The following is a 27,166-nucleotide window of genomic DNA, read 5'->3' as shown; positions in this document are numbered from 1 at the left end:
TCCGGGTACCAAGTCCTTCTTGGCCAATCCGGAACCACTAGTATCGTTCTTACGCCTCTTTGCCGTATAATTCTCAATACTTTTGGTATGAGAGGCAGAGGAGGAAACACATACACCGACTGGTACACCCAAGGCGTTACCAGCGCGTCCACAGCTATTGCCTGCGGATCTCTTGACCTGGCGCAATACCTGTCCAGTTTTTTGTTGAGGCGAGACGCCATCATGTCCACCATTGGTCTTTCCCAACGGGTTACCAGCATGTGGAAGACTTCTGGATGAAGTCCCCACTCTCCCGGGTGAAGATCGTGTCTGCTGAGGAAGTCTGCTTCCCAGTTGTCCACTCCCGGGATGAACACTGCTGACAGTGCTATCACATGATTCTCTGCCCAGCGAAGAATCCTTGCAGCTTCTGCCATTGCACTCCTGCTTCTTGTGCCGCCCTGTCTGTTCACATGGGCGACTGCCGTGATGTTGTCCGACTGGATCAACACCGGTTTTCCCTGAAGCAGAGGTTCTGCCTGGCTTAGAGCATTGTATATTGCTCTTAGTTCCAGAATGTTTATGTGAAGAGACGTTTCCAGGCTCGTCCATACTCCCTGGAAGTTTCTTCCTTGTGTGACTGCTCCCCAGCCTCTCAGGCTGGCGTCCGTGGTCACCAGGATCCAATCCTGTATGCCGAATCTGCGGCCCTCCAATAGATGAGCACTCTGCAACCACCACAGAAGAGACACCCTTGTCCTTGGAGACAGGGTTATCCGCAGGTGCATCTGAAGATGCGACCCTGACCATTTGTTCAACAGATCCCTTTGGAAAATTCTTGCGTGGAATCTGCCGAATGGAATTGCTTCGTAAGAAGCCACCATTTTTCCCAGGACTCTTGTGCATTGATGTACAGACACCTTTCCTGGTTTTAGGAGGTTCCTGACAAGCTCGGATAACTCCTTGGCTTTTTCCTCCGGGAGAAAAACCTTTTTCTGAACCGTGTCCAGAATCATCCCTAGGAACAGCAGACGAGTTGTCGGCATTAACTGGGATTTTGGAATATTCAGAATCCACCCGTGCTGTTTTAGCACTTCCTGAGACAGTGCTAATCCCATCTCTAGCTGTTCTCTGGACCTCGCCCTTATTAGGAGATCGTCCAAGTATGGGATAATTAATACGCCTTTTCTTCGAAGAAGAATCATCATCTCGGCCATTACCTTTGTAAAGATCCGAGGTGCCGTGGACAATCCGAACGGCAGCGTCTGAAACTGATAGTGACAGTTTTGTACAACGAACCTGAGGTACCCCTGGTGTGAGGGGTAAATTGGAACGTGGAGATACGCATCCTTGATGTCCAAGGATACCATAAAGTCCCCCTCTTCCAGGTTCGCTATCACTGCTCTGAGTGACTCCATTTTGAACTTGAACTTCTTTATGTACAGGTTCAAGGACTTCAGATTTAGAATAGGCCTTACCGAGCCATCCGGCTTCGGTACCACAAAAAGAGTGGAATAATACCCCTTCCCTTGTTGCAGAAGAGGTACCTTGACTATCACCTGCTGAGAGTACAGCTTGTGAATGGCTTCCAACACCGTCTCCCTTTCGGAGGGGGACGTTGGTAAAGCAGACTTCAGGAAACGGCGAGGTGGATCTGTCTCTAATTCCAACCTGTATCCCTGAGATATTATCTGCAGGATCCAGGGATCTACTTGCGAGTGAGCCCACTGCGCGCTGTAATTTTTGAGACGACCCCCCACGGTCCCCGAGTCCGCTTGAGAAGCCCCAGCGTCATGCTGAGGCTTTTGTAGAAGCCGGGGAGGGCTTCTGATCCTGGGAAGGAGCTGCGTGTTGCTGTCTCTTCCCTCGACCTTTGCCTCGTGGCAGATATGAATAGCCCTTTGCTCTCTTATTTTTAAAGGAACGAAAGGGCTGCGGTTGAAAAGTCGGTGCCTTTTTCTGTTGGGGAGTGACTTGAGGTAGAAAGGTGGATTTCCCGGCTGTAGCCGTGGCCACCAAATCTGATAGACCGACTCCAAATAACTCCTCCCCTTTATACGGCAAAACTTCCATATGCCGTTTTGAATCCGCATCGCCTGTCCACTGTCGCGTCCATAAAGCTCTTCTGGCCGAAATGGACATAGCACTTACCCGTGATGCCAGTGTGCATATATCCCTCTGTGCATCACGCATATAAAGAAATGCATCCTTTATTTGTTCTAACGACAGTAAAATATTGTCCCTGTCCAGGGTATCAATATTTTCAATCAGGGATTCTGACCAAACTACCCCCGCACTGCCCATCCAGGCAGTCGCTACAGCTGGTCGTAGTATAACACCTGCATGTGTGTATATACTTTTTTGGATATTTTCCATCCTCCTATCTGATGGATCTTTAAGTGCGGCCGTCTCAGGAGAGGGTAACGCCACTTGTTTAGATAAGCGTGTTAGCGCCTTGTCCACCCTAGGAGGTGTTTCCCAGCGCTCCCTAACCTCTGGCGGGAAAGGGTATAATGCCAATAATTTCTTTGAAATTATCAGCTTTTTATCAGGGGCAACCCACGCTTCATTACACACGTCATTTAGTTCTTCTGATTCAGGAAAAACTATAGGTAGTTTTTTCATACCCCACATAATACCCTGTTTAGTGGTACCTGTAGTATCTGTAACGCCTCCTTCATTGCCAAAATCATATAACGTGTGGCCCTACTGGAAAATACGGTTGATTCGTCACCGTCACCACTGGAGTCATCGCCTGTGTCTGGGTCTGTGTCGACCGACTGAGGCAAAGGGCGTTTCACAGCCCCTGACGGTGTTTGAGTCGCCTGGACAGGCACTAATTGATTGTCCGGCCGTCTCATGTCGTCAAACGACTGCTTTAGCGTGTTGACACTATCCCGTAGTTCCATAAATAAAGGCATCCATTCTGGTGTCGACTCCCTAGGGGGTGACATCCTCATATTTGGCAATTGCTCCGCCTCCACACCAATATCGTCCTCATACATGTCGACACACACGTACCGACACACAGCAGACACACAGGGAATGCTCCTAACGAAGACAGGACCCACTAGCCCTTTGGGGAGACAGAGGGAGAGTTTGCCAGCACACACCAAAAGCGCTATATATATATCAGGGATAGCCTTATAATAAGTGCTCCCTTATAGCTGCTTTGTTATATCAAAATATCGCCATAAATGTGCCCCCCCCTCTCTGTTTTACCCTGTTTCTGTAGTGCAGTGCAGGGGAGAGACTTGGGAGCCGTCCTGACCAGCGGAGCTGTGAGAGGAAATGGCGCCGTGTGCTGAGGAGATAGGCCCCGCCCCTTTTCCGGCGGGCTCGTCTCCCGCTATTTAGAAAAATTAGGCAGGGGTTAAATATCTCCATATAGCCTCTAGGGCTATATGTGAGGTATTTTTAGCCTTTATAGGTACTCATTTGCCTCCCAGGGCGCCCCCCTCCCAGCGCCCTGCACCCTCAGTGACTGCCGTGTGAAGTGTGCTGAGAGGAAAATGGCGCACAGCTGCAGTGCTGTGCGCTACCTTTAGAAGACTGCAGGAGTCTTCAGCCGCCGATTCTGGACCTCTTCTGATTTCAGCATCTGCAAGGGGGCCGGCGGCGTGGCTCCGGTGACCATCCAGGCTGTACCTGTGATCGTCCCTCTGGAGCTTGATGTCCAGTAGCCAAGAAACCAATCCATCCTGCACGCAGGTGAGTTGACTCCTTCTCCCCTCAGTCCCTCGCTGCAGTGATCCTGTTGCCAGCAGGAATCACTGTAAAATAAAAAACCTAGCTAAACTTTCTCTAAGCAGCTCTTTAGGAGAGCCACCTAGATTGCACCCTTCTCGGCCGGGCACAAAAATCTAACTGGAGTCTGGAGGAGGGTCATAGGGGGAGGAGCCAGTGCACACCACCTGATCGGAAAAAGCTTTACTTTTTGTGCCCTGTCTCCTGCGGAGCCGCTATTCCCCATGGTCCTTTCAGGAACCCCAGCATCCACTAGGACGATAGAGAAACATACATTGCAGCAACAAGTTTGCATTGAAGTAGTAGGGTGTTTTATAGTCATTGCTACTCTTCTGCAATATCCTGGCATACTGTGCTTATTGAACATGATAGCTGGTTTTAGATCTTGTACATATGTAATAAATCTTTCCTTTTAAAAAGCATGTGGAGACCACATTTTTTTTTTTCAAACTACACAGGCTGCTGCTCTCCTTTATAGAGAGACAGAGAACTGAAATAAGGCAACAGCAAAAGTACATTTAAAGCACAGAACAAAAAGGCATCTTTGCTTTAACACAAATTAAATGGTGAGCAAATGGAACACACAAAAAAGCAGTCAAAACTAAAGCGCAGAGTCATCACAGCTGGATGAAGAGGAAGCCGACTGATTGCCAGCTGCATTGTTTCAACCAAAGAAAACTCAGCTTCGTCCTAATCTCTGTCCTGGCATTTCCTCTCTCTTCAGCCATGAGACAGGCGGCAGCTCTCGTGGTATCCGCAAAACAATTGAGAAGACAGGACAGATTAGCTCTCATGAACTAATGCTAGCCATTCACCAAGATATTGTTTCAACCAGCCAACTAGTTGGCTGGTTGGAACGATAATCTGGCCAGAAACGGTCTGTCCAACTAGTTGGGAAAATCAAACTTGTTTGATTTTCCCAACTAATCGTTCTGGTGTAGGGGGAACTTTCCCCCCCATCTGAACGATAAGTAGGCGGACACTGGCCAGTAGTGTCCGCCTACTTCTTCACCATTACTCAGCCGTATTTCACTGCTGCCCCTCTGACACCGGGACCCCGAGCAGTGGCGGCAGAGATGGAGGAGAACCGGGGGCAGCGGCGGCAGTATTTCACTGCTGCCCAGCTGCCCCTGTCAACCCGGCAGCGGTGGTACTGTGGTGTGGTAGCTGTCCAGATGGGTGTGTGGGGGTCCGATAGCCGGCACCTATCTCAAATCCCGCATACTACCCCCGCAATCACCGCTGCATCCCCACACCCTGCCACATGCTACTGCAGCACTCCCTTCCCCTCTACCCGCGATCGCAAGTAAAAGCATATACCTGGGCGTGCTGTCTGCTGGCTATAGTGACTCTGAGCCGTCAGGAGCAGTGGCGTCGCCTGTACGCTGCCTGGCCTGCTTACTTACAGTAACTGAGTGCATTGGGGTCAGTGGCGTGCCCTCCGCTGTCCTCAGGACTGTGTGTCCGATATGCAGTACCGCTGGCATTGTCTGTGGGTCACCTGACTAACGGCGGGATGTACTAATGCAAATAGCTTTTCATAACAATAAAGTGTAATAACCGGGCCAAAATAGTGAATAAATATATGTTTTTTATTCTTCGCACATAAAAGGCAGCTTTGCAGAAGGGTGTGGTTCATAGGGGCGACCACACTTAGGTCGACAGTGTCTAGGTGGACCACTATTGGTCGACAATAACTAAGTCGACACCCAAAATAGGCCGACAAGCATTAGGTCGACGTGAGCATGGTCGACGTGACAACATGTCGACCTGGGCGTGGTTTTTTTGTGTGTAGTTTTCTTCGTAGAGTGACCGGGAACCCCAATTAGTGTACCGTGTCCCCTCGATTCGCTCACCAAGCTGTGGGCAAGGTGCCTCGCTCTGCTACCGCTGCGCTCGGCATTACCTTTCCCAATTGTAGTCCACGTGGATCGTAAAGTATGAAAATGTTGAAAGCAATGGGAAAAAATAGTTAAAAACTCATGTCGACCTAGTGACCATGTCGACCAATAGTGGTCGACCTAGTGACTGTCGATCTAGAGACCGGATACCTTGCAGAATAATACAAGTTGTAATATATGTTTACAACAGGTACCTCACACAGAGTAGAAGGACAGTCGTGAGCTGAACGTACTAATATTTATGAGGCTGTAACCTATCAATTCACAAGAAGCTATTAACTCATGTATACATATATACAATTCAGACCAAATGAATAGACTTCATGCGGTTTCAGCTTGAAAAATAGCTGCGGTCACTGTGTAGGTGACTAATTCACTTTATACGAAGAAGTGATCAGTCATCTGCAACATACAGCATTGAGTGTCATTACGGTTAAACTTTTATTCTCTAATGGATCTTATTATTACCAGTTATTTATATAGCGTACACATATTCCGCAGCGCTTTACAGAGAATATTTGCCCATTCACATCAGTGCCTGCCCCAGTGGAGCTTACAGTCTATATTTCCTACACACATTCACGCTAGGGTTAACTTTGTTGGGAGCCAATTAACCTACCAGTATATTTTTGGATTGTGGGAGGAAACTGGAGAACCCGGAGGAAACCCATGCAAGTACGGGGAGAATATACAAACTCCACACAGTTAGGGACATGGTGGGAATCGAACCCATGACCTCAGTGCTGTGAGGCAGTAATGCTAACCATTACACCATCCGTACTGATATTAGGTGCAAGGGGGACAACTGCGTAGAAACATTGGCAACTGCACTGTCCTTTCCACCCTCATCCCCACGACACTATGGGGCTGCAAACAAAAATCAGCAAGTTAGGATGTAGCGTAGATATAGCCACATTTCCTCACAGCTAATGGGATCTGAATATACCAGTCAGCTGAATGGCAAGTTGGTTACTATTTTTTCTCATCCCAAGGGCTTCAGACATGGCTCCCTAGCACATTATGTACTGTTTCGGTAGATAGGCATCCAAGTATAGGTGCAAACACGGATTTAGGGTACACACAGATATATAATACTGGATGAATAAGAGGGCCTGGGAAAGAGTGCAGCCAATGAATCTATTAAACTATCTGACTCCACATGTATCAGTATCTGGGCAGTGATAGTAGCGGCTTTAGAACATCATGTCATGGGACTCTAGCAAGATGCAGTAGTGTTTATGGATTCCATATCCCATTCCATAGATTCTCTCATTGTATGTCAGGTGCCAACATCTGTTGGCCAGATGTTAGCGTGCGGCAGGCCTAAGAGCTACCGACATGCAAACACAGCAGCATCCAGTCCGGGCAATGGGGAATGTTACAAGACGAACACTGCTAACCAGCAAACATAAGAACCAGCCACAGAGATACATCACAAGAGAACTCCACCTACTAGAAACATTTTTCCATAATCACCGCTAACAGTTCCATCAGGGTTTTATTCCCAAGGACCCTCTTAGTTTAAGGATCCCTGAATCCCAGAAATAAAACAGTAACTGGGGGGGATATGTATCAAACTTTATAAAGATGACAGGTGGAGAGGTTGCTTATGGTAACCAGTCTCTAGCCATTTTAGAGACTGTACTAGACACCTGTCCTTCTTAAGGGCCCTACACACTGGCAGATCTCACTGCATGATATGAACGAGAACTCGTTCCTATCATGCAGTGTCTAAGCACCAACTATTAACGATATGCGGCCCCGCGCTCGTTAATCGTTGGTGCCCTGTCGCTTATGCATGCAGGCCAATATGGACGAGATTGTCCATATTAGCATACATTGCTATGGAGCCTGGTATAGGCGGTCGGGCAGCTCGGCGGTGGGTCACCCAGTCTGTAGGGCCCTTTAGTTGCTATCACCTAGGAGAAGACTGTTGTTGGCTGCCGTGGAAGATGCCCAGTCAGCTCCATTTACCTTCACATGTCAGATAGAAGATACCATTAAAGGCTGTAAGTATCTCTTGTACCGCAAGGGTCGCAAGATAACAGCAGATGGAGCGAGACTATATTGATAGTAGGTGCAGTTCTCCTTGAAGAATCCCAGAATAGACAGCCCAATTAGCAAGTCAGCATCAACACAAAGATTAACATAATCTGTTGTGACTGTCACCACGAGAAAAGACACCAGCAATGTTTATACTCCATATGATATTTTAGATCCTCTGTGGTAACAAGACATATTGTAATTATATTTGGAATTCTGCCTTCAAAACGAGAGCATTTTTATAGTCCGCAGGTCTATTCTTATCCTTTATTTATAAAACACCAAAGTATCATAGCGCTGTACATGCCAAGGCCAGATAACCAGCTTTAGTGCTCATACACCAAGCATGTGTATACCCACATCAAGTGTATGATCCAATTCAGCATGCATCTCCCCGTGTGATATACTTACAGAGAGGTGAGGAAACGGCGCACAGGACCTACACAAATAACAACGCTACATGCACATTATTACTCTGTGCACGTCGGCGTTTCCTCTGGGTCAGATAAAGGACTCTTATAGCACCAATCCAATGTTTCTGTTAGCAGACACTATGCTAACGCCATAATCACTGGGATTCAGTATGTTCTATCGGCAGACGGGATGCCGGCTGTCAATATCCTGACCGCCAGAAGTGGCCACAGGATCTATTCCCACTCTATGGGTGTCATGGACTCCCACGAGTGGGAATAGCCCTGGTGCGCCAGGATTCCGGCGTCTGGATCCTTCAGCCAGCAAATAAAACGCATACCAATTACTGACGTTCTCAGTCATCACACACACATTCTAGTTACAAAGCAAAATTAAACTGCAAGAGAAATACTGGTGGTGGGACGCTACTGGTGCAGGAAACAACAACATGTTTATTATTATACATTTGAGGGGTGATTCAATTGCTTATGGGGTCTGCAAGCAGAAATGCCGGCGACAGCGGCTGTCCGCACCTGAATGGAGCAACAATTGAATTGCTCCTTTTTTTGCCTCTCTTAAAATTACATTCAGTCCCTTTCCCAGTCTTGACACTTCCACCTTTTCCAGGATCAGATCCTTTCTAACCCTGGAGGCAAGGAAGACCCTAGTCACTGACCATCTGTAGATTAGACTACCTCCCACCCCTCTCCATAAAGACCTTACACTGGCTCACCTTCCCAGTGAACACAACTCACACTCCTCACCCTCACCTAGAAAGCTCTCACCCAAATAGTCTCCCTGCTACATCTCCGACCTCATTTCCCTCCACACTCCCCCACTTCACTCTGCTATCGACTGGCGCTTATCCTCCCAACTATTTATCTTCTATCACTCCCACCTCAAAGATTTTGCTTGTGCTGCTCCCCACCGATGGTAACTCTCCAACCCATTACATGGGTTCTAAAAACCAAATTTTTTATATACTTACAGCTTTCATCCTAACGCACCTCTGCATTATCATAGCTCTTGGTCTCTCCTCTCTGCGTCACCCCTGTCCGTCCCTCCCCGTAGATTGTAAGCTCTCCCCTGCAGGGCCCCACTTCACTCATGTGGTATTCTCTCTCTCATATACCATCATCTCCTCCCCTTTGCCATTAACCGCACCAAATTTCTGGGTAAAGCCTATTGTAACCTATGAAGCGCACCATGGAGGTAAAGCCCATTGTAACCTATGAAGCGCACCATGGAGGTCTGTCTCGTTGGCACAACTGTACCATAAGCTGGATAAGCAACTAGATGATTTACTCATACATCGGTTATCTGGTTAGTTCACCATTTCTTATGCTTGTATGTCTTACTTTCCATGTATCGCTTACTCGCATATTGTAACCAATGTAGTGCACCCAACATGGCTGGCTCGCCAGGTAATCTGTGTAGAATGAACAACATAAGGATCTGTTGAACTTGTCAAGATCCTATCTAGTATTTTTATCTCCCTTATAGTGTGTCTTCAGACACAAAATGGCTATTGTAATATGTTCTTGGAAACATGTATTATGCTCATAATGTACTATCTGTTAAGCTCTTTGGGCGAGATTGAAATGTTGCTCTGCTGACAGCCACTAGATGGCGCCCAAACAGAGCTATTCAATTGTAGCTCCGTTTGGAAGCGAATGGCTGCTGATGTCTGCATTTCAGCTCGCACCATGCGCAAAAAGTGATCAGTTTGGGCGCCCAAACTGCACTTTTCGCGATAGCACCCAGCACTTTGGTCGGGTTTTGCTGCTTTATGCGGATAAACCTGACCTCTATGGACTCAACTGAATATTGCAGCCAAGATCTCCTGTCACTTAAGACGGTAGATCGGGCGTGAAAATTGATTAAATTCTGCCCATTGAGTCCTATTTGGAAAAATAGCACTATATAAGTAGATTATTTTTATGAAGCCAGCACTGCTTTTGTTGGTATTTTGACTGCATGGGTAGCAGTGATTACATACTGTAGCTTGTGTACTATGTTCTGCTGTGATTTGTACTTTAAGGGGGGTATCCTATTAGCCCCAATGCAATTTCAGCTGTAAAAAATGGCCGGATATCGCAATTAATGTACGATGGTCATTATCGCCGTATCCAATCAGAGGCCCGAAATTGGACCCACAATCGCACGATAACATGAGATCAGGGATAAGTTCACAATTCTGGTGGCGGGTTGGGTATAGTGACCGGCAGTCAGCATACTGTCAAAGTCAGAAAAATGTCTCTATGCACGTTGCCATATTTGCACCGCACACTGGTCCGTGCTGCGCATGCGTACGCTCTCCCGTGAAGGCGCATACCCGCAATAGCGTGCACTCGCAGGCGCGGTATGCGTATTTACGGTAGAGTTTATGTAGTCGTAGCGTGCGACTCATTCGTTACATATTTTCACAATTAATGTAGTTTATAGATCATGATCCCTTTGATAGTTTCTGAAAGTTTGGTTAATATAGAAGGTCCCTGTTTAAAGTAATCCCTCTTTGTATCGTACGAAGGGTCTAACAAGACTCATACAGCAGTGTTTGGTACCCATCGGAAGAGTATTTAATTAGCAATATTCCGGTGTTGGTTTGGAGCGTATTAATCGCTCGTGCGAATAGTTATGGACATAAGAAGTTTATGTCCATTTCTACTATTTACTCATACTCAGGTATGCGGCGGGAAACCTAGTTCCCCACCCACCTGAGCTGTTTGAAATCGTCACAGCCCACCTGTATGAATCAACCTATGACCTTTTGTTGTGATACAGGGTCGAATTCCTTCATCCAATGGACAATGGGATTGTAGGGACTATGAGATTGCATTGTGTGTGGGGCATAAATAGGCAGGCCGACCACATCCAGCTCTCACTCTTCAACGGTTCTCATTGCTGAAAATCGGGTGCTGGATGTCCAGGCGCATGCGATCGTTTACCCTTGTGCGTAAGTTTCTCTCCGTAATCATTGTCTTTCTGTGAGCCAATTTCTCTCATCTCTCTCTCTCTCTCTCTCTTTCCCTTCTCTTTCTCTCGTATCTCCCCTAGACTAGTATTGTATTGTATTAGATAGTATTGTATTTTGGTTAGGAAGTCTTTGTTATATTGTAGTGTATCATTTGTACTGTTATCCCCTTTTTACAAGTATACTAGATATAATACAGTTAATAGGCTTTGGACCCTAAACCAGTATCTGTGTATTTCCTATAGTGTTAAGTGTTCACTTGAGCGTCGGTGACGCTCAAGCAGCTTTGTAGTTAGTCAGGTTACACAAGGTTGCACTTACACCCTGTATTCACATTAAGGTATTCCGTGTATTTCATTGGTATAAGGTTTAGACATAAAGGTATAGCGTTGTGAGCGTCTGCGCCGCTGGTGATCTCCTCGTGGTCTCGAGCGTCCGCTACGCCATAGCGAATCATTACTCTAGTCATAGCCAATAACGTGTCCTGTGATCGCTGGGCCGTGAGCGAACGTGACGCTTGAGCGTCTCGCCTACGGCTGAGCGATCGTTACGCAACTAGCGTACCATTACGGTACTTCTTAAGTAAACAGCGTACAGTGTTCTTAGCTTCATAAAGGGTTGTTTATACGACAAGGGAATTTAGCATTGTTAATTGGGGACTCGTCCTATCCTTCTCATATCTGCACTAGGTAGATCAGCAGACATTATCCCCCCAGCAAAGGGTGGGAGGTTGTCTCGCAGTGCTGACGGGATAAGCGTCTGCTTCGCTTAGATAAAGAGTGCTGAAGGAATCCGGGAACCGGAAGTAAGAACAAAACGCTTGTGTCTTTTAAAACTGTTTTATTTCTCTTCTGTCTTGCGTATACACGCACACATACATTTATCTGCATTTCTTTTTCAAATTTCGTATATCACTATTCCTGTTTGCCAAGTTTTATAGTTGATAGAAAGTGCAAAAAGAGATTTGCTGTTATTTCATAGTAGAGGTAATAGTTAAAGTATAGACCAACACACGGCTTGTCTGGGAGATAAGACAGTCAGTGTGGTGTGCGGTAGATGATCAGGGATCATCTACATTGATAAAGGTAGAAATTGTGTTACGGTGGATCTTTGTTTTGCGTACACGTGTCCCTAACAAAAGACTTGCGTACGCAATCCAAACGGCAGACGCACGCAGCGTACATTACGCAACGTAGCGTCTGGTTACGCAACGTAGCTCAAGTCACGAAAAGTTGAATTAGCGCGAAGCGATAATTAGCGCAAAGGCGATAAGTAACGCACAGCGGTAAATAACGCAAATCTATTTTTGGAAAATCTGAAATTTAGTTTAACAGATCCTGCTCCTAATTAGTAACACTGTTGGACTGAAGACAATTTCTGCGCAGAAATAGATATAGAAACAAAGTGTACATGTGTTGAGTGAGTGTGTTTTTATTACATAAGTTTATATAACTTAAGAGGTTGAACCAAAAGGAAAGTCGGGTACTCGTCAAGGGACACACGTGTAAGTGACATATACGGTGGCTAGGGAGGCATCCTTGGTTTAATAATATTTGAGCATTAGAGTATAGCGGACCATAAGGTAACAGACCAGGAGGTCATAAGGTAACAGACCAGGAGGTCATTAGGTAACAGGTAAAATAGACAAAGAGGTCCGCTATAAAAGTCCAGTGGCACAACGCCTGGGGTGTTGGTGCAGAACCCATATAGGCCATAAGCTCTTGCTGAAGGAATCGCGGCCGGAAACATCGATTCCATTGATCTTTCAGTACATGACAAGTAGTGCTTATGTACTGAACGATTGGACCGCACGTAATTGTGTGCAGTAGTTAGTAATCTGACCTAATACCATTAGAGTAAAGTGGTCACAAACGCTATCTGTACATTCTGACGTGATTTGTGTAATTTTTTATTTTTGGAAGGGAAGTTCGCTGGTCACTCAGGAACTATCTAACAACCCCACCTTTACTGGAAAGAGTAAGTGTCCTGCGGGTAACCCTCATATGTTCCAGTAAACTGAAGGTTCCATAGGGGCCCTGTATCGAGTACGCCAGCACCATATCGGTGTGATCAGGTCGTATTGGTCGAGGTGGGCGAGTGAGTGGGGTACTCGGTAAACCGCCACCGTCGGCCTATTTTTGGACAATTTGGTTTGCTGTAAGGGTTCGCTGAAAACCTTGAGATAAAGATCCAAGGAGGAATAAGCAACACCTGCAGAATTATGGGGGCCAGTTGTTCAGGTAGGGGGCGATCAACCTCGGTTCGGGTTGATTCAGAGAACCGACCCGTTGGGTCGGCAAGGTACATCATGTGTGAAAAATACGGAAGTCACGCAGAATCTTTATGTGATGAATGGGAGAGAATGACTGTACAAGACAGGGACAAATTCCCAAGAATAGGTAGCTTCAGTCCAGACGTGTTACAAAATTTAAGGAGGAGGATATGTCTCGTAAAATCATCAAAGAGACGAATTCAGCATCATGATTACTTACAGTTATGGCACCAGGAAGGTGAGATACAGAGAGGTTTGGCTCTGGCAGCGGGATCTGGGGCAGTCAGGAAGCTGATAGCCACAGCTCCACCTCCACCATACATTGCAGGAGAGAAGCTGATTACGGAGAGAAACGCACTGGGTCGTAAAACACAAACTCTTAGTAACCCTGTAAATGTTAATGATGTTAACCAAATAACTCATGCAAGTATTAACCCGTGCAAGATGTACCCTGTTTTGAACCTTCCTCAGGAGTGTGATCAAGAAGAAGATTCGGCAACAATTTCAGCGCTCTCTCTAGCGGCCACCATATCAGAAACCACAGTGGGAACTGCACCACCCACGAGATTAGTGAAGGCCCCTAGCGGAGGGATAGGTGAGGTCGTGTCAACGGGTAAGTACGGCACCATGCACTACACTGAAACAATTGTACCACAAGTTGTAGAATCTACGCAGAATGAGGCTGTTAGAATTGCTCCTGTAAAGGTGATAGTAGTTCCCAATGGGAAAACAGATGCATCAGGAGCCACACCCGTCAGGAACATTGCCATGTATTGCCCGTTCACTAGAATGGAATTGAGGACCATAGTGTCTGAATTCCCAGACCCCAGAAAAGATTTAGTGGCAAGCCAAAAATACATCAGGGATCTAGGAAACACTTTAGAGCCCAATAATAAGGATTGGCAGATAGTGCTAAGAGCTTGCTTACCTTCCAATGTCGACTCAGTTAAATTCTTGGCTGATTGTGGACTAGATAAAGATGTACCGCTTACAGATGTGTACGACCAGGATAATGTAAAAAGGATAAATTTACAGCTAAAGGAGTATTTCCCAGCCGTTGTTAAATGGAATAAAATATTTTCCATTAAGCAAAAGGAGTCCGAAACGGCAGCAGAATATTTCCACCGGGCACTATCAGAAATGGCAAAATACACTGGTATAGAAGACATTAAGACCAACCCAAACCATCGAGAAGTAGCAGTATCTGTACTGATGGATGGTTTGAAAGAAACATTAAAAACTAGGGTACAGACCACACAACCATGTTGGCGAGGTCTGTCAGTGTCCACCTTGAGAGAGGCTGCTGTTGATCACGACAAAAACATCACTAGACACAGGGAGTCGCAAAGTGATAAGTTGATGTCCGTAAGTATACAGGCGCTGACCACAAGGCAGCCTGCGTATGTACCACCGAATCCTGTGGGTAAGGCAAGTGTAATAACATGTTTTTCTTGTAACAGACCGGGACACTTTGCACGAGAATGTAGAACAAAGAATGTACAAAGATCTTTTCAACCCCCTAGACAACAACACAACACACGACATTGGGAGCAGGGTCCACAGAGGCGGAGTTTTGAGCCACATACAGGGGAAACAAAAAGATATCCCCCGAACAGAGATTGGCATGCCTCTGGTAGTTCCCAGCTAACTCCCCCACAAGTAGTTGCTGCCAATGGGATTCAGGGAGGTCAGCATACCCAATAGGGGTGTGGCCACACCTGTAATCTGCAGCCAGTTAAATTGATTGCCAGTCTTGGAAGCGAACCAGAGATTGCAATCAATGTAGCTGGTAAAACTTTAAACTTTCTTGTAGACACAGGGGCGGCCAAGTCAGTGATAAATTCGACAGTGGGCATGAGAACCACTGGTAGGACAATTCCAGCCATGGGAGTAACAGGAGTAGTCCAGCACTACCCTGTTAGCAAACCAGCCGAGATTACAATAGGGCCTTTGCATACCAAGCATTCCTTTTTGCTGGCTGCATCGGCACCAACTAATCTCCTGGGGAGAGACTTACTATGTAAAATGGGTTGCGTCATTTATTGTACTCCTGAAGGTGTATTCTTGGACATTCCTGAGAATCACGCTCAGGAGGTACGAGACATGTTAGACTCCCCATCAAAATTAATGTCACATTCCATTATGACAAATAGGAACCCATCCCAAGTAGAAGAGATGACATCTCAGATACCAGAGTCACTTTGGACAAAAGATGGACAGGACACTGGATTAATGGCAAACGTAGCTCCAGTAGTTGTACAAGTAAAAGATGGTAGGATAGCTCCAAAAATCCCACAGTATCCTCTGAAGCCAGAGGTGGAGTTAGGAGTTTTCCCAGTAATAGAACGCTTGCTGCAACAGGGCATTCTGGTAAGAACGTCCAGCACAGCCAATAGTCCCATCTTCCCTGTTAAAAAGAGTGGGGGGAGGGGTTACAGGCTAGTGCAGGATCTAAGGGGGATTAACAAAATAGTTGAGAGTCAGTTCCCCGTAGTGCCTAATCCAGCTGTCATCCTAATGCAAATTCCTCCCACTGCCAAATTTTTCACTGTTATTGACCTCTGCTCCGCTTTCTTTTCGGTACCTCTGCACCCTGACAGCCAATATTTGTTTGCATTCACATACAGAGGAGTCCAATACACGTGGACTCGGCTACCCCAAGGTTTCATAGATAGTCCAAGTATATTTTCTCAGGCTTTGCATGATTGTTTACAGTCTTTCCAACCAGACAGTGGATCAGTATTGATACAGTATGTGGACGATTTATTACTGTGTTCAGATTCACTGGAAGCATCTCTGAAGGATACGAAACAGCTCCTGTTTCATCTTTCAGACACAGGTCACAAGGTTTCCAAAGACAAGTTACAATTATGCCAAACTAAGGTAAAATATTTGGGACACTGTCTAACACAAGGACTGAGACACCTGACCGCTGATAGAATCCAAGCCATTAGAGACATGACACTGCCACAAACCCAGCAACAAATCAGGACGTTTTTAGGAATGTGTGGGTATTGCCGTAATTGGATCCCAGGGTTTTCCATATTGGCGTTACCTTTGCAGGAAATGGTCTCTTCAAACAAACCTGACCGGATTTCGCATACAGACGAATCCGAAACAGCATTTGAGAGACTCAAACAGTGCCTAACGCAGGCACCAGCACTAGGTATGCCAGACTATGGGAAACCCTTTGAACTATACGGAACAGAAAGTGCTGGGTGCGCAGCAGGTGTACTAACCCAAAAACACGGTGACGCCAGCAGGCCAGTCGCATACTACAGCGCCCAGCTAGACACGGTAGCGCGATCCCTCCCCACATGCTTGCGTAGCGTTGCGGCGATAGCATTGCTAGTGACAAAAAGCGAAGATGTCGTGCTAGGCCACAACCTCACAATCCATACACCACATGCGGTATCTGCCTTATTGAATTCTGCCCAAACCAGACACGTCTCATCTGCAAGGTTTACAAGATGGGAATTGGCATTAATGGCCCCAGTAAACATCACCATAAGGAGATGCAGCGCATTAAATCCTGCAACTTTTCTCCCAGGTGTGCCTGGTCAGGCACAAAGGGTGGAAGGTGAGAGTGATGGGGAAGGAGGATTTAATGCAAAGGAAGATACACATGATTGTATGGAATATTTGACCCAAAATTTCACCGCAAGGCCTGACATCAGTGACAACCCACTGGAAGATGCAGAACTAACGTTCTACACGGACGGTAGTTGTCATAGACAGTCAGACTCGGGAGACTTGTGTACTGGATACGCAGTCGTAGATGACCAAGGCACCATAGAAGCGGAACCGCTAGGCCCACCTCACTCAGCCCAGGTTGCTGAACTGGTCGCCCTAACCAGAGCATGTGAATTGGCTAAGGGTAAGTCAGCCAATATCTACACCGATTCTAGATACGCCTTCGGGGTAGTCCATGATTTCGGAGCCCTATGGCGGCTCAGAAATTTCATGACGGCGGCTGGTACACCGATAGCGCATGCAGCTCACATAAAAAGGCTTCTAACAGCGATACAGGAACCCGACAGAGTGGCTGTTATCAAATGTAAAGCACATACATATAGCCAAGACCCAGTATCCCTTGGTAACAGCCGAGCAGACGAAGCCGCAAAGCTTGCAGCTGCTACCCCCATACAGACAGACACCACACAACTGATGGTATTTAATACCATCAACACACAAAAGTTGTGTGAGATGCAGAATTTGTGTTCCACACAGGAAAGAGCAGTCTGGAAGGCAAAGGGATATGGCCAGGAGTCCTCAGGGCTCTGGACGGATGGACATGGTAAACCAGTGGCCCCCAGGGCATACCTTCCATGTCTGGCTGAAGCAGCTCACGGGCTGACTCATCTAGGCAAGGAGGGGATGTGCAAATTGGTAAGAGCATACTGGTGCGCCCCAGGATTCTCCTCTCATGCGAGTAAAAGAGCAATGTCATGCCTTACCTGTCTGAGAAAGAATATTGGAAAAGCAATACCTACAGAACCATCCCATATCCCACCTGCCGGCGGCCCTTTCCAGGTAATACAAATTGACTTCATTCAATTACCCCCATGTCGAAATTTGAAATATGTACTTGTTTGTATAGATGTTTTCTCGAATTGGGTCGAAGCTTTCCCAGCAGCTACAAATACCGCTATGTTTACAGCTAAGAAAATTGTGCAGGAATTTGTATGTAGATATGGTATCCCTAGAATCATTGAAAGTGATAGGGGTACCCATTTTACAGGTGATGTCTTTCAAGGAATGTGTAAGTTGATGGGAATTGATAGCAAGCTGCACACTCCGTACCGTCCACAGGCGAGCGCGAAGGTCGAAAGAGTGAACAGCACTATTAAAAATAAATTGAGTAAAGTAATGGCAGAGACAGGATTGACGTGGCCAGAAGCTTTACCCATTGTTTTGTATAGCATCAGAACCACTCCCAGGTCCCCTCTTAATCTGTCTCCTTTTGAAATCTTGTTTGGTCGACAACCGCATGTCATGATTAACCCTCAGGATGATTTGAAATGTAACAATGAAGTAACTGTAAAGTACTTGATTAACATGAGTAAGCAGTTGAGGAATCAAAATGATAATCTGAAGTTGGTGATTCCTGATTTACCAGAGATAGTAATTGTCATGACATTGAACCTGGGGATTATGTAATGATACGAAATTTTCTACGCTCAGGTTGTCTTATTGATAGATGGGAAGGACCATACCAGGTCTTATTGACTAGCACCACAGCATTGAAGGTGGCTGAGAGAGAGACTTGGGTCCATTCATCCCACTGCAAAAAGGTTGCTGATCCAGAGAAGTCCCGTGATAAGGAACAGACGGTAGAGGTTGTATCACTGGAGTGTCTGTTCCAGGAGGACTGAGGCGGCACCTGAGCCTTGAAGACCGAAAGCAGTTGTCGACTCCCTTCTCCCTTTTATTGTTTTTCTCCACTTCCCATCCCCTCTTCCTTGAAATTTCTTTTTTCCCCCTTCTCATTCTTCTCTATTTCCTCCTCAAAGATGGACTTGCCCCAAGAGACTGTGATCCGGATTTTGATGTTAACCATGATGTTGACCAGAGCAGTCTGTTCCGGCGAGAGTACCATAGAGGTCGAGAGAGGTTCTGGAATGGGTTCCGATTATGATGATGGAGGCGTAGTTTTCCAAGATCAACCAAACCAACAAGCAAAGGCGAGTATCAGAAAACGATCCGATAGAAGAAATTGTGATGGATTGTTAGCTGAAGAAAATTGTATCTGTAGGCTCTGTGATAATCTGGTTGAAGATGGATGCATAAAGAAATGCCAATCCAGTTTTAATATCCATATAGACCGGCATCCATTGAGTGACTATCACTCTTTAGTGGGTAATGTGTTAAACCAAACAGATTGTTGGGTATGCTCTCAAGTACCTCAGGGTCATAGCAAATCAGGGCTAGTACCATTTCCTTTAACGTTAGGGGAGGTACTTGAGCTAAGTGGTGGGAGACCGGTGGACCGGAGGTTTAATATCTCCAGCCCTCCTAGTTTGAAGCTCCACCAATACCATGTGGATAGGTCCCTCTTATGTTTCAATATCTCCAATCCCAGAAAACCGGGAAATTGGGAAGTGTCATGGAGCAACCTTACCATGACCTTTTCACACAGAGCAGATAGAATGCCTACAGATACAGAGCTGGTACGCCACATAGCCAGTAGAGGAAAATCTTTTCGGTATCGATATACCTTAGGAAATAGGATTACTAGAGTTGGAGAGGTATCACCAGGATACTGTGCACATATCGTACAAACTGATACGTGCATTAAGCAGATGGAAGAATTAGGGTCAGGAGATTTCACCTGGAAGGTTTGTAACATGGTCATGTCCTTCTCCGTCCCATATGTTCTCCCCGATGACGCATATTTCATATGCGGGAGAAAGGCGTACAAGTGGCTTGCCCCAAACTCTGAAGGATTGTGTTATATTGGAAAAGTATTGCCTGAAGTGATGACTGTAACACATGACAAAATGAAGGACATACACCGTGGTGCCCAAGCTCCTTATACTCACACTCATTACGAGCACCGAGTTAAAAGACAACTGTCAGAAAGGTTAGAGCATCCGGCCTCTGATCTTATCCATGAATCCACCGGGATTCAGGTCCTGGTCGCGTTAGATTTCACTCGCACCGCTCGGGGAGTGATGAATTATAGATACATTTCCGCACTCGCCAATTTGTTAGATAATATCACTGAAATGTATGATGACACGTTTAGATACACTGGAAGAGAACTTCAAGCTTATAAAACAGAACTAGTTCAGCATAGGATGGTTCTTAATTATCTTACAGCAGTAACAGGCGGATATTGTGTTACATTGGCAACACAGTACGGCATAAAGTGTTGCACTTATATCACGAATAGCACCGAGGATCCGGTAGAGGTCATAGACCAAAAGATGGACGATATTCTCCAATTGAAGTGGGAATTTCGTCGAAAACACAATCTCACCCTTGCTGCTGTAGGTAATGAGCTGACTGGTTGGGTGTCATGGTTGAACCCGCGAAATTGGTTCTCCGGTTTGGGGGACTGGGCTCAAGGAGTCATAATGGATGTTGGAAAGTTTCTACTATGTATCTTGGGTGTCGTTATATCGATTGGATTGATATTTAGATGCGGGCAGGCTTTAATGAGGTGCAAACAAAGTACAAGAGTGATGAGCTTGAGGAGCGAGGAAACTGTAATTAACCTGGATTTGATTTATGACCCAATGATAGAAACCAGGATGGGATGAAAATGCGATTATACGGTCCGTTTCTTTCACCTGTTTTTCTGCTTTTCTCCAAGATACAAAGACCCCCTTGGACGAGGAAGTTGACGAGACGCTATACAGACAACAGACAAGCACCAAAGATGAAGTTTTGACAACCTATGATATGGACACTTGATGAACTTTGCCATGGATCCCCAGTTTCCCTAGTACTTTTAAACTCACGCTAGCCCAACATTTTTTGTAAATCTGATGGCTCAGACAAAGCTATTTGCTCATGCCCAAGGAGCAATACAGCGCAAAGAAGACGACTCTCAACAGATACCGAACACAACTTCGACGACAGATGTACATTTCCCTGACATAGAATATCATTGCATTTTCCATAAGTGTTCTTTATCTTCATCTCTACAACCCTCAGGTAATGACACACATAGACGATAGGGAATACAGGCACAGATATCAGCAACCACATACCTCCCCCATTCATGTATCATCAACTAAAATGTGCTCCCCATTTTGTTCAAAATCCGAAAAGAGCTCGGTAAAGTTTGACAGCCCATCCACAGACCTGTACCACAGGATAAGAAGGAATTCAAATGTATACTTCGCAATACCTCGAAGCTTGATGTACAACACGTACGGCACGATGATACATGACCCCCCAAACATGGATTCATACACACATGCTTCTGCTATCTCACTAGGTCATACCCTCTTCACACCTTCTCCTCTCTCCTCCCTTACCCAACCATGGAAATCAATTAACCCCTGACTTGCATTTTTCTCCTTAAATGTTTTGTGGCAGTTATTATTGACTGCCAAAGGGTGGACTGTCAAAGTCAGAAAAATGTCTCTATGCACGTTGCCATATTTGCACCGCACACTGGTCCGTGCTGCGCATGCGTACGCTCTCCCGTGAAGGCGCATACCCGCAATAGCGTGCACTCGCAGGCGCGGTATGCGTATTTACGGTAGAGTTTATGTAGTCGTAGCGTGCGACTCATTCGTTACATATTTTCACAATTAATGTAGTTTATAGATCATGATCCCTTTGATAGTTTCTGAAAGTTTGGTTAATATAGAAGGTCCCTGTTTAAAGTAATCCCTCTTTGTATCGTACGAAGGGTCTAACAAGACTCATACAGCAGTGTTTGGTACCCATCGGAAGAGTATTTAATTAGCAATATTCCGGTGTTGGTTTGGAGCGTATTAATCGCTCGTGCGAATAGTTATGGACATAAGAAGTTTATGTCCATTTCTACTATTTACTCATACTCAGGTATGCGGCGGGAAACCTAGTTCCCCACCCACCTGAGCTGTTTGAAATCGTCACAGCCCACCTGTATGAATCAACCTATGACCTTTTGTTGTGATACAGGGTCGAATTCCTTCATCCAATGGACAATGGGATTGTAGGGACTATGAGATTGCATTGTGTGTGGGGCATAAATAGGCAGGCCGACCACATCCAGCTCTCACTCTTCAACGGTTCTCATTGCTGAAAATCGGGTGCTGGATGTCCAGGCGCATGCGATCGTTTACCCTTGTGCGTAAGTTTCTCTCCGTAATCATTGTCTTTCTGTGAGCCAATTTCTCTCATCTCTCTCTCTCTCTTTCCCTTCTCTTTCTCTCGTATCTCCCCTAGACTAGTATTGTATTGTATTAGATAGTATTGTATTTTGGTTAGGAAGTCTTTGTTATATTGTAGTGTATCATTTGTACTGTTATCCCCTTTTTACAAGTATACTAGATATAATACAGTTAATAGGCTTTGGACCCTAAACCAGTATCTGTGTATTTCCTATAGTGTTAAGTGTTCACTTGAGCGTCGGTGACGCTCAAGCAGCTTTGTAGTTAGTCAGGTTACACAAGGTTGCACTTACACCCTGTATTCACATTAAGGTATTCCGTGTATTTCATTGGTATAAGGTTTAGACATAAAGGTATAGCATTGTGAGCGTCTGCGCCGCTGGTGATCTCCTCGTGGTCTCGAGCGTCCGCTACGCCATAGCGAATCATTACTCTAGTCATAGCCAATAACGTGTCCTGTGATCGCTGGGCCGTGAGCGAACGTGACGCTTGAGCGTCTCGCCTACGGCTGAGCGATCGTTACGCAACTAGCGTACCATTACGGTACTTCTTAAGTAAACAGCGTACAGTGTTCTTAGCTTCATAAAGGGTTGTTTATACGACAAGGGAATTTAGCATTGTCAATACCTCTGCAGGTATACCGGCAGCAGAATGCCGGCGGGGGAAGCGCTAAGAGTCTTGCTGCGCTCGACACAGGTTCTATTCCCACTCTATGGGTGTTGTGGACACCTACGAGTGGGAATAGTCCCTGCTAGTCGGCATGCCGACTACCGGGATTCTCAGGGGGCGGGATGTAGATGTTATGTGACCGGCGGTCAGGATACATCCTAGTGTTCACGCTAGGCTGTGTAAGCAGGGTGCAGCGCCCTGACCAATTTTTTAAGGGCAAAATCCGCCCTGCCCTTACAGCGGCACCCTGCTAAAACAGCCGTCCGCTTCCTGCCCTCCCAGCACGTAAAGATGCCGTGCGCATGCGCATGGCATCCATTCATTCATGCTAGGGAAGAGAGCTTTGGGGAAGCCCAGCACCTCCGTAGGTGCTGGGCATGCCCGCAAGTGACGCCACCGGCCGGCCGCCCACGCCCTCTGCAGTAGTGTCTGTGGCCGCACCGTCCAAGTAAATGACGTTAGATGGCCACGCCCCCTATTGCACATGGCCACGCCCCCTTTTCAGACACGGGCGTGGCAACATATGCCCCCGCAGTCCGGCACCCTGCCTATTATCATTTCTAAAGTGAACACTACATCCGTTGGTTGCTGCATATCGGGGATTACGCATCACGTGTCCGAGGCACACCAAGCCTAATCCTTGATAAGTACCGGAATCGAGCAGAAAAGGACGCTAGCATCAGGGCTTTCTGTTTTCTTGTTTACTTTGCACTGCTTCTATTTATGTAATATGTGAGGTGCTGTGGAACTCTTGTGGTGCCATATAAAGGAAAATAATTACAATGGATAGGACCGCTTCCTTTTTAAACTACTAGATTGCCTCATGAATCTGTCCCCCATATATAATTTGCACTGGCTTTATCAGTAAAGAAGTAGCAGAAGGTGCACACGGTGGTAAATGATAATTTATGGCAACAGATTTATATTAATCCATTATTAGGAGTAAAATAAGCAGAGATATGAATCATAGAAGCTGGATAACTGGTTCACAGACTAAAGATGAAATTTAAGTATATGTAATGTACATGGTAATTTAAAACCATCAAATTCTGACAGTATTTTGGATTTGATGTCAAATCTTAAACTCAGAATATTCTCCAAGATCTGTTTTCCTAAGAAGCCCTCAGGTGGTTCTTAGAATTCTTTACTGAACAAGTCATAAGAAAGGCTCAAAACAAATCTACAGTGTTACTACAACCTGTGAATTGCAGAGCATATGTCTTCGGTTTATTTCAGTTGCCATTGGTTACAACAGAAAGCTGGGTACAAATGTATGGAAGCACAAGATTTATAACCCCAAGCAACAAATAGAAATAGTTATACTTGACTGTACAAACAATGGCTGAGAGGTATATACGGGAGCGAGAAAGAGGATGTCATGTTAGTAAAAGTTGCTTTACACATTATATGTAGCAGCAGAGAATGGCCCATACTATCCAATAATGAAGAGCAAGACTCCGGAATTGTGAGTTATTACATTGTTACAGATAAATAAGACAACTGCAAACAGCTCACTGTCAAATGCTGGGCTCTACCAATTGAATGCCCTCTGAAAGAGATGTGTAACAAACATTCTCACTTCTTTACTGTAAATTGCATTAGTTGCTGTGGAAAGCGTACTTTAATGCATTCAAAGAGTCCACTTCTGTAGGAGCAACATTGCCCACACACATAGGAAACAACTCTGACAATAGATGAGGACTTTTAAACATCAGAAATCATCAATTTTGTAACTAAAACCAGGAAAACAGCAGAAGCCCTCACTCTTACACCCTTTATTCTTGGTCAGCCACCATTACTTATTCCTAATATCATGCTATCCAATTCAGGTTGCCAGCATTGGGCAAGAGGGCACAAGGTTGGACGGCTTACCCAGGAACATTCACTGTAGGCCACAAATCAAAGCAATGGGTAAAGTAACAGCAGCACCCCGCATGGAACAGGGTCTGTAGTTTATATATTTGAGAATCGCAATAAGGAAACATTACAATTTAAAAAAAAAAATATATTAATAATAATAATAATATTCTGCACATTTATCAAGATAGATCCTCATTTAATGCTCCCTACACATGCCTCCCCACGGGCAAATCCTTGATCCCTACACATGCCTCCCCACGGGCAAATCCCTGCTCCCTACACATGCCTCCCCACGGGCAAATCCCTGCTCCCTACACATGCCTCCCCACGGGCAAATCCCTGCTCCCTACACATGCCTCCCCACGGGCAAATCCCTGCTCCCTACACATGCCTCCCCACGGGCAAATCCCTGCTCCCTACACATGCCTCCCCACGGGCAAATCCCTGCTCCCTACACATGCCTCCCCACGGGCAAATCCCTGCTCCCTACACATGCCTCCCCACGGGCAAATCCCTGCTCCCTACGGGCAAATCCCTGCTCCCCACGGGCAAATCCCTGCTCCCTACACATGCCTCCCCACGGGCAAATCCCTACACATGCCTCCCCACGGGCAAATCCCTACACATGCCTCCCCACGGGCAAATCCCTACTCCCTACACATGCCTCCCCACGGGCAAATCCCTACTCCCTACACATGCCTCCCCACGGGCAAATCCCTACTCCCTACACATGCCTCCCCACGGGCAAATCCCTACTCCCTACACATGCCTCCCCACGGGCAAATCCCTACTCCCTACACATGCCTCCCCACGGGCAAATCCCTACTCCCTACACATGCCTCCCCACGGGCAAATCCCTACTCCCTACACATGCCTCCCCACGGGCAAATCCCTACTCCCTACACATGCCTCCCCACGGGCAAATCCCTACTCCCTACACATGCCTCCCCACGGGCAAATCCCTACTCCCTACACATGCCTCCCCACGGGCAAATCCCTACTCCCTACACATGCCTCCCCACGGGCAAATCCTTACTCCCTACACATGCCTCCCCACGGGCAAATCCTTACTCCCTACACATGCCTCCCCACGGGCAAATCCTTACTCCCTACACATGCCTCCCCACGGGCAAATCCTTACTCCCTACACATGCCTCCCCACGGGCAAATCCTTACTCCCTACACATGCCTCCCCACGGGCAAATCCTTACTCCCTACACATGCCTCCCCACGGGCAAATCCTTACTCCCTACACATGCCTCCCCACGGGCAAATCCTTACTCCCTACACATGCCTCCCCACGGGCAAATCCTTTCTCCCTACACATGCCTCCCCACGGGCAAATCCCTGCTCCATACACATGCCTCCCCACGGGGAAATCCCTGCTCTCTACACATGCCTCCCCACCGGCAAATCCCTGCTCCTTACATATGCCTCCCCACCGGCAAATCCCTGCTCCTTACATATGCCCCCCTCCTCTCCTGCAATCCCTGCTCCCTACACATGCCGCCCCCCCTTGCAAATCCCTGCTCCTTACACAAACCCACTACCCTGCAACCCCTGCTCTGTACACATCTGCCCCTGTGATAGCGCTGTCTCCCAGCGCTGCTGTCAGTATGGGCTCGGCCGCTAAGCTCAGTAGAATGTGTTCCCCGGGGCGGTGCAGGGAGCGGCCAGATGCACAGAGGATAGCCTGAAGCTTCGGTAGTTCTATTGCTGCCACAGAGTACCGGGGCCTCCACCGCGGCCTGTCCGTGCTCCACAGGCCGTCCGTGTTCTTGCAGCCTGTCCACCCGCAGACTCTCACTCACCGGCTTTCTCTATTTTCCCGGACATCTCCGCCTCCGAGGCCTCCCCCCGGGGCCCAGCTTCCTCTCTCCGGTAACGTGTGTCCGGGCACCGGGGAGGCCCCGGTCCCTGTGGTTCCGGATCCCCGTCCTATGCCAGCAGCTGCATGTCCCGGCGGTACGGCTTGGTGTAACCGGAGCGTGCCTCACTCCCTGCCTACAGCTAGTAATCTCCCGGTGCCGCCGCCGCTGCTGCTGCTGCGGTCACGGCGCCGCCTCCAGTACTGAGCTGACACACAGGGTGCCCCTAGCGGGATCGGCCGTTATTACGCGGGACCGAGCCAGCCGGCGTCATCCACCTCTCCATCATCCTGTACTTCATTACGTACAACACACACACACACACACACACACAGCGCGCCTTGTCTCTACCTCTGTATAACACCGCCCCACTGTCTGCACATACGTCACTTCAAGACATGTGTATTCATGTTATCATATATCGCCTCATATATAACAACATCCTCACTGCACTATATATAGCATCTTATATTCATAAGCCCCTTGTGCCCTTATGGAGAAAGAGCGCAATATAAATAAAATAATAATAATAATTATTATTATTATCATCGTCATCACCCCGTTATAATCCTCTGTAGTACCAGCATTATTACATGTGTCAGGTCAAT

General features: G+C 46.7%; 1 protein-coding gene across 5 annotated transcripts in view; it reads right to left on the bottom strand.

Moving 5' to 3' along the window:
* The window catches only part of RAPGEF1 (Rap guanine nucleotide exchange factor 1), a 259,536-nt gene extending 232,655 nt beyond the window's left edge, over nt 1-26,881 (bottom strand). For 2 of the 5 annotated variants that reach the window (XM_063936771.1, XM_063936772.1), the window contains exon 1: nt 26,502-26,880. In XM_063936771.1, coding sequence (XP_063792841.1) covers nt 26,502-26,526 — 25 coding nt within the window. In that variant the 5' untranslated portion in view covers nt 26,527-26,880. Of the gene's footprint in view, nt 1-26,501 lie in introns of all 5 variants that reach the window. The other 3 variants (XM_063936773.1, XM_063936774.1, XM_063936770.1) reach the window with 2 other exon arrangements.
* Nucleotides 26,882-27,166: the final 285 nt, after the last annotated feature.

The sequence above is a fragment of the Pseudophryne corroboree genome, chromosome 8 (assembly GCF_028390025.1).
Source record: "Pseudophryne corroboree isolate aPseCor3 chromosome 8, aPseCor3.hap2, whole genome shotgun sequence".
Taxonomy (NCBI): Eukaryota; Metazoa; Chordata; class Amphibia; order Anura; family Myobatrachidae; genus Pseudophryne; species Pseudophryne corroboree.
The sequence above is the reverse complement of the archived record's forward strand: the minus strand, read 5'-3'. Positions and strand labels throughout refer to the sequence as shown.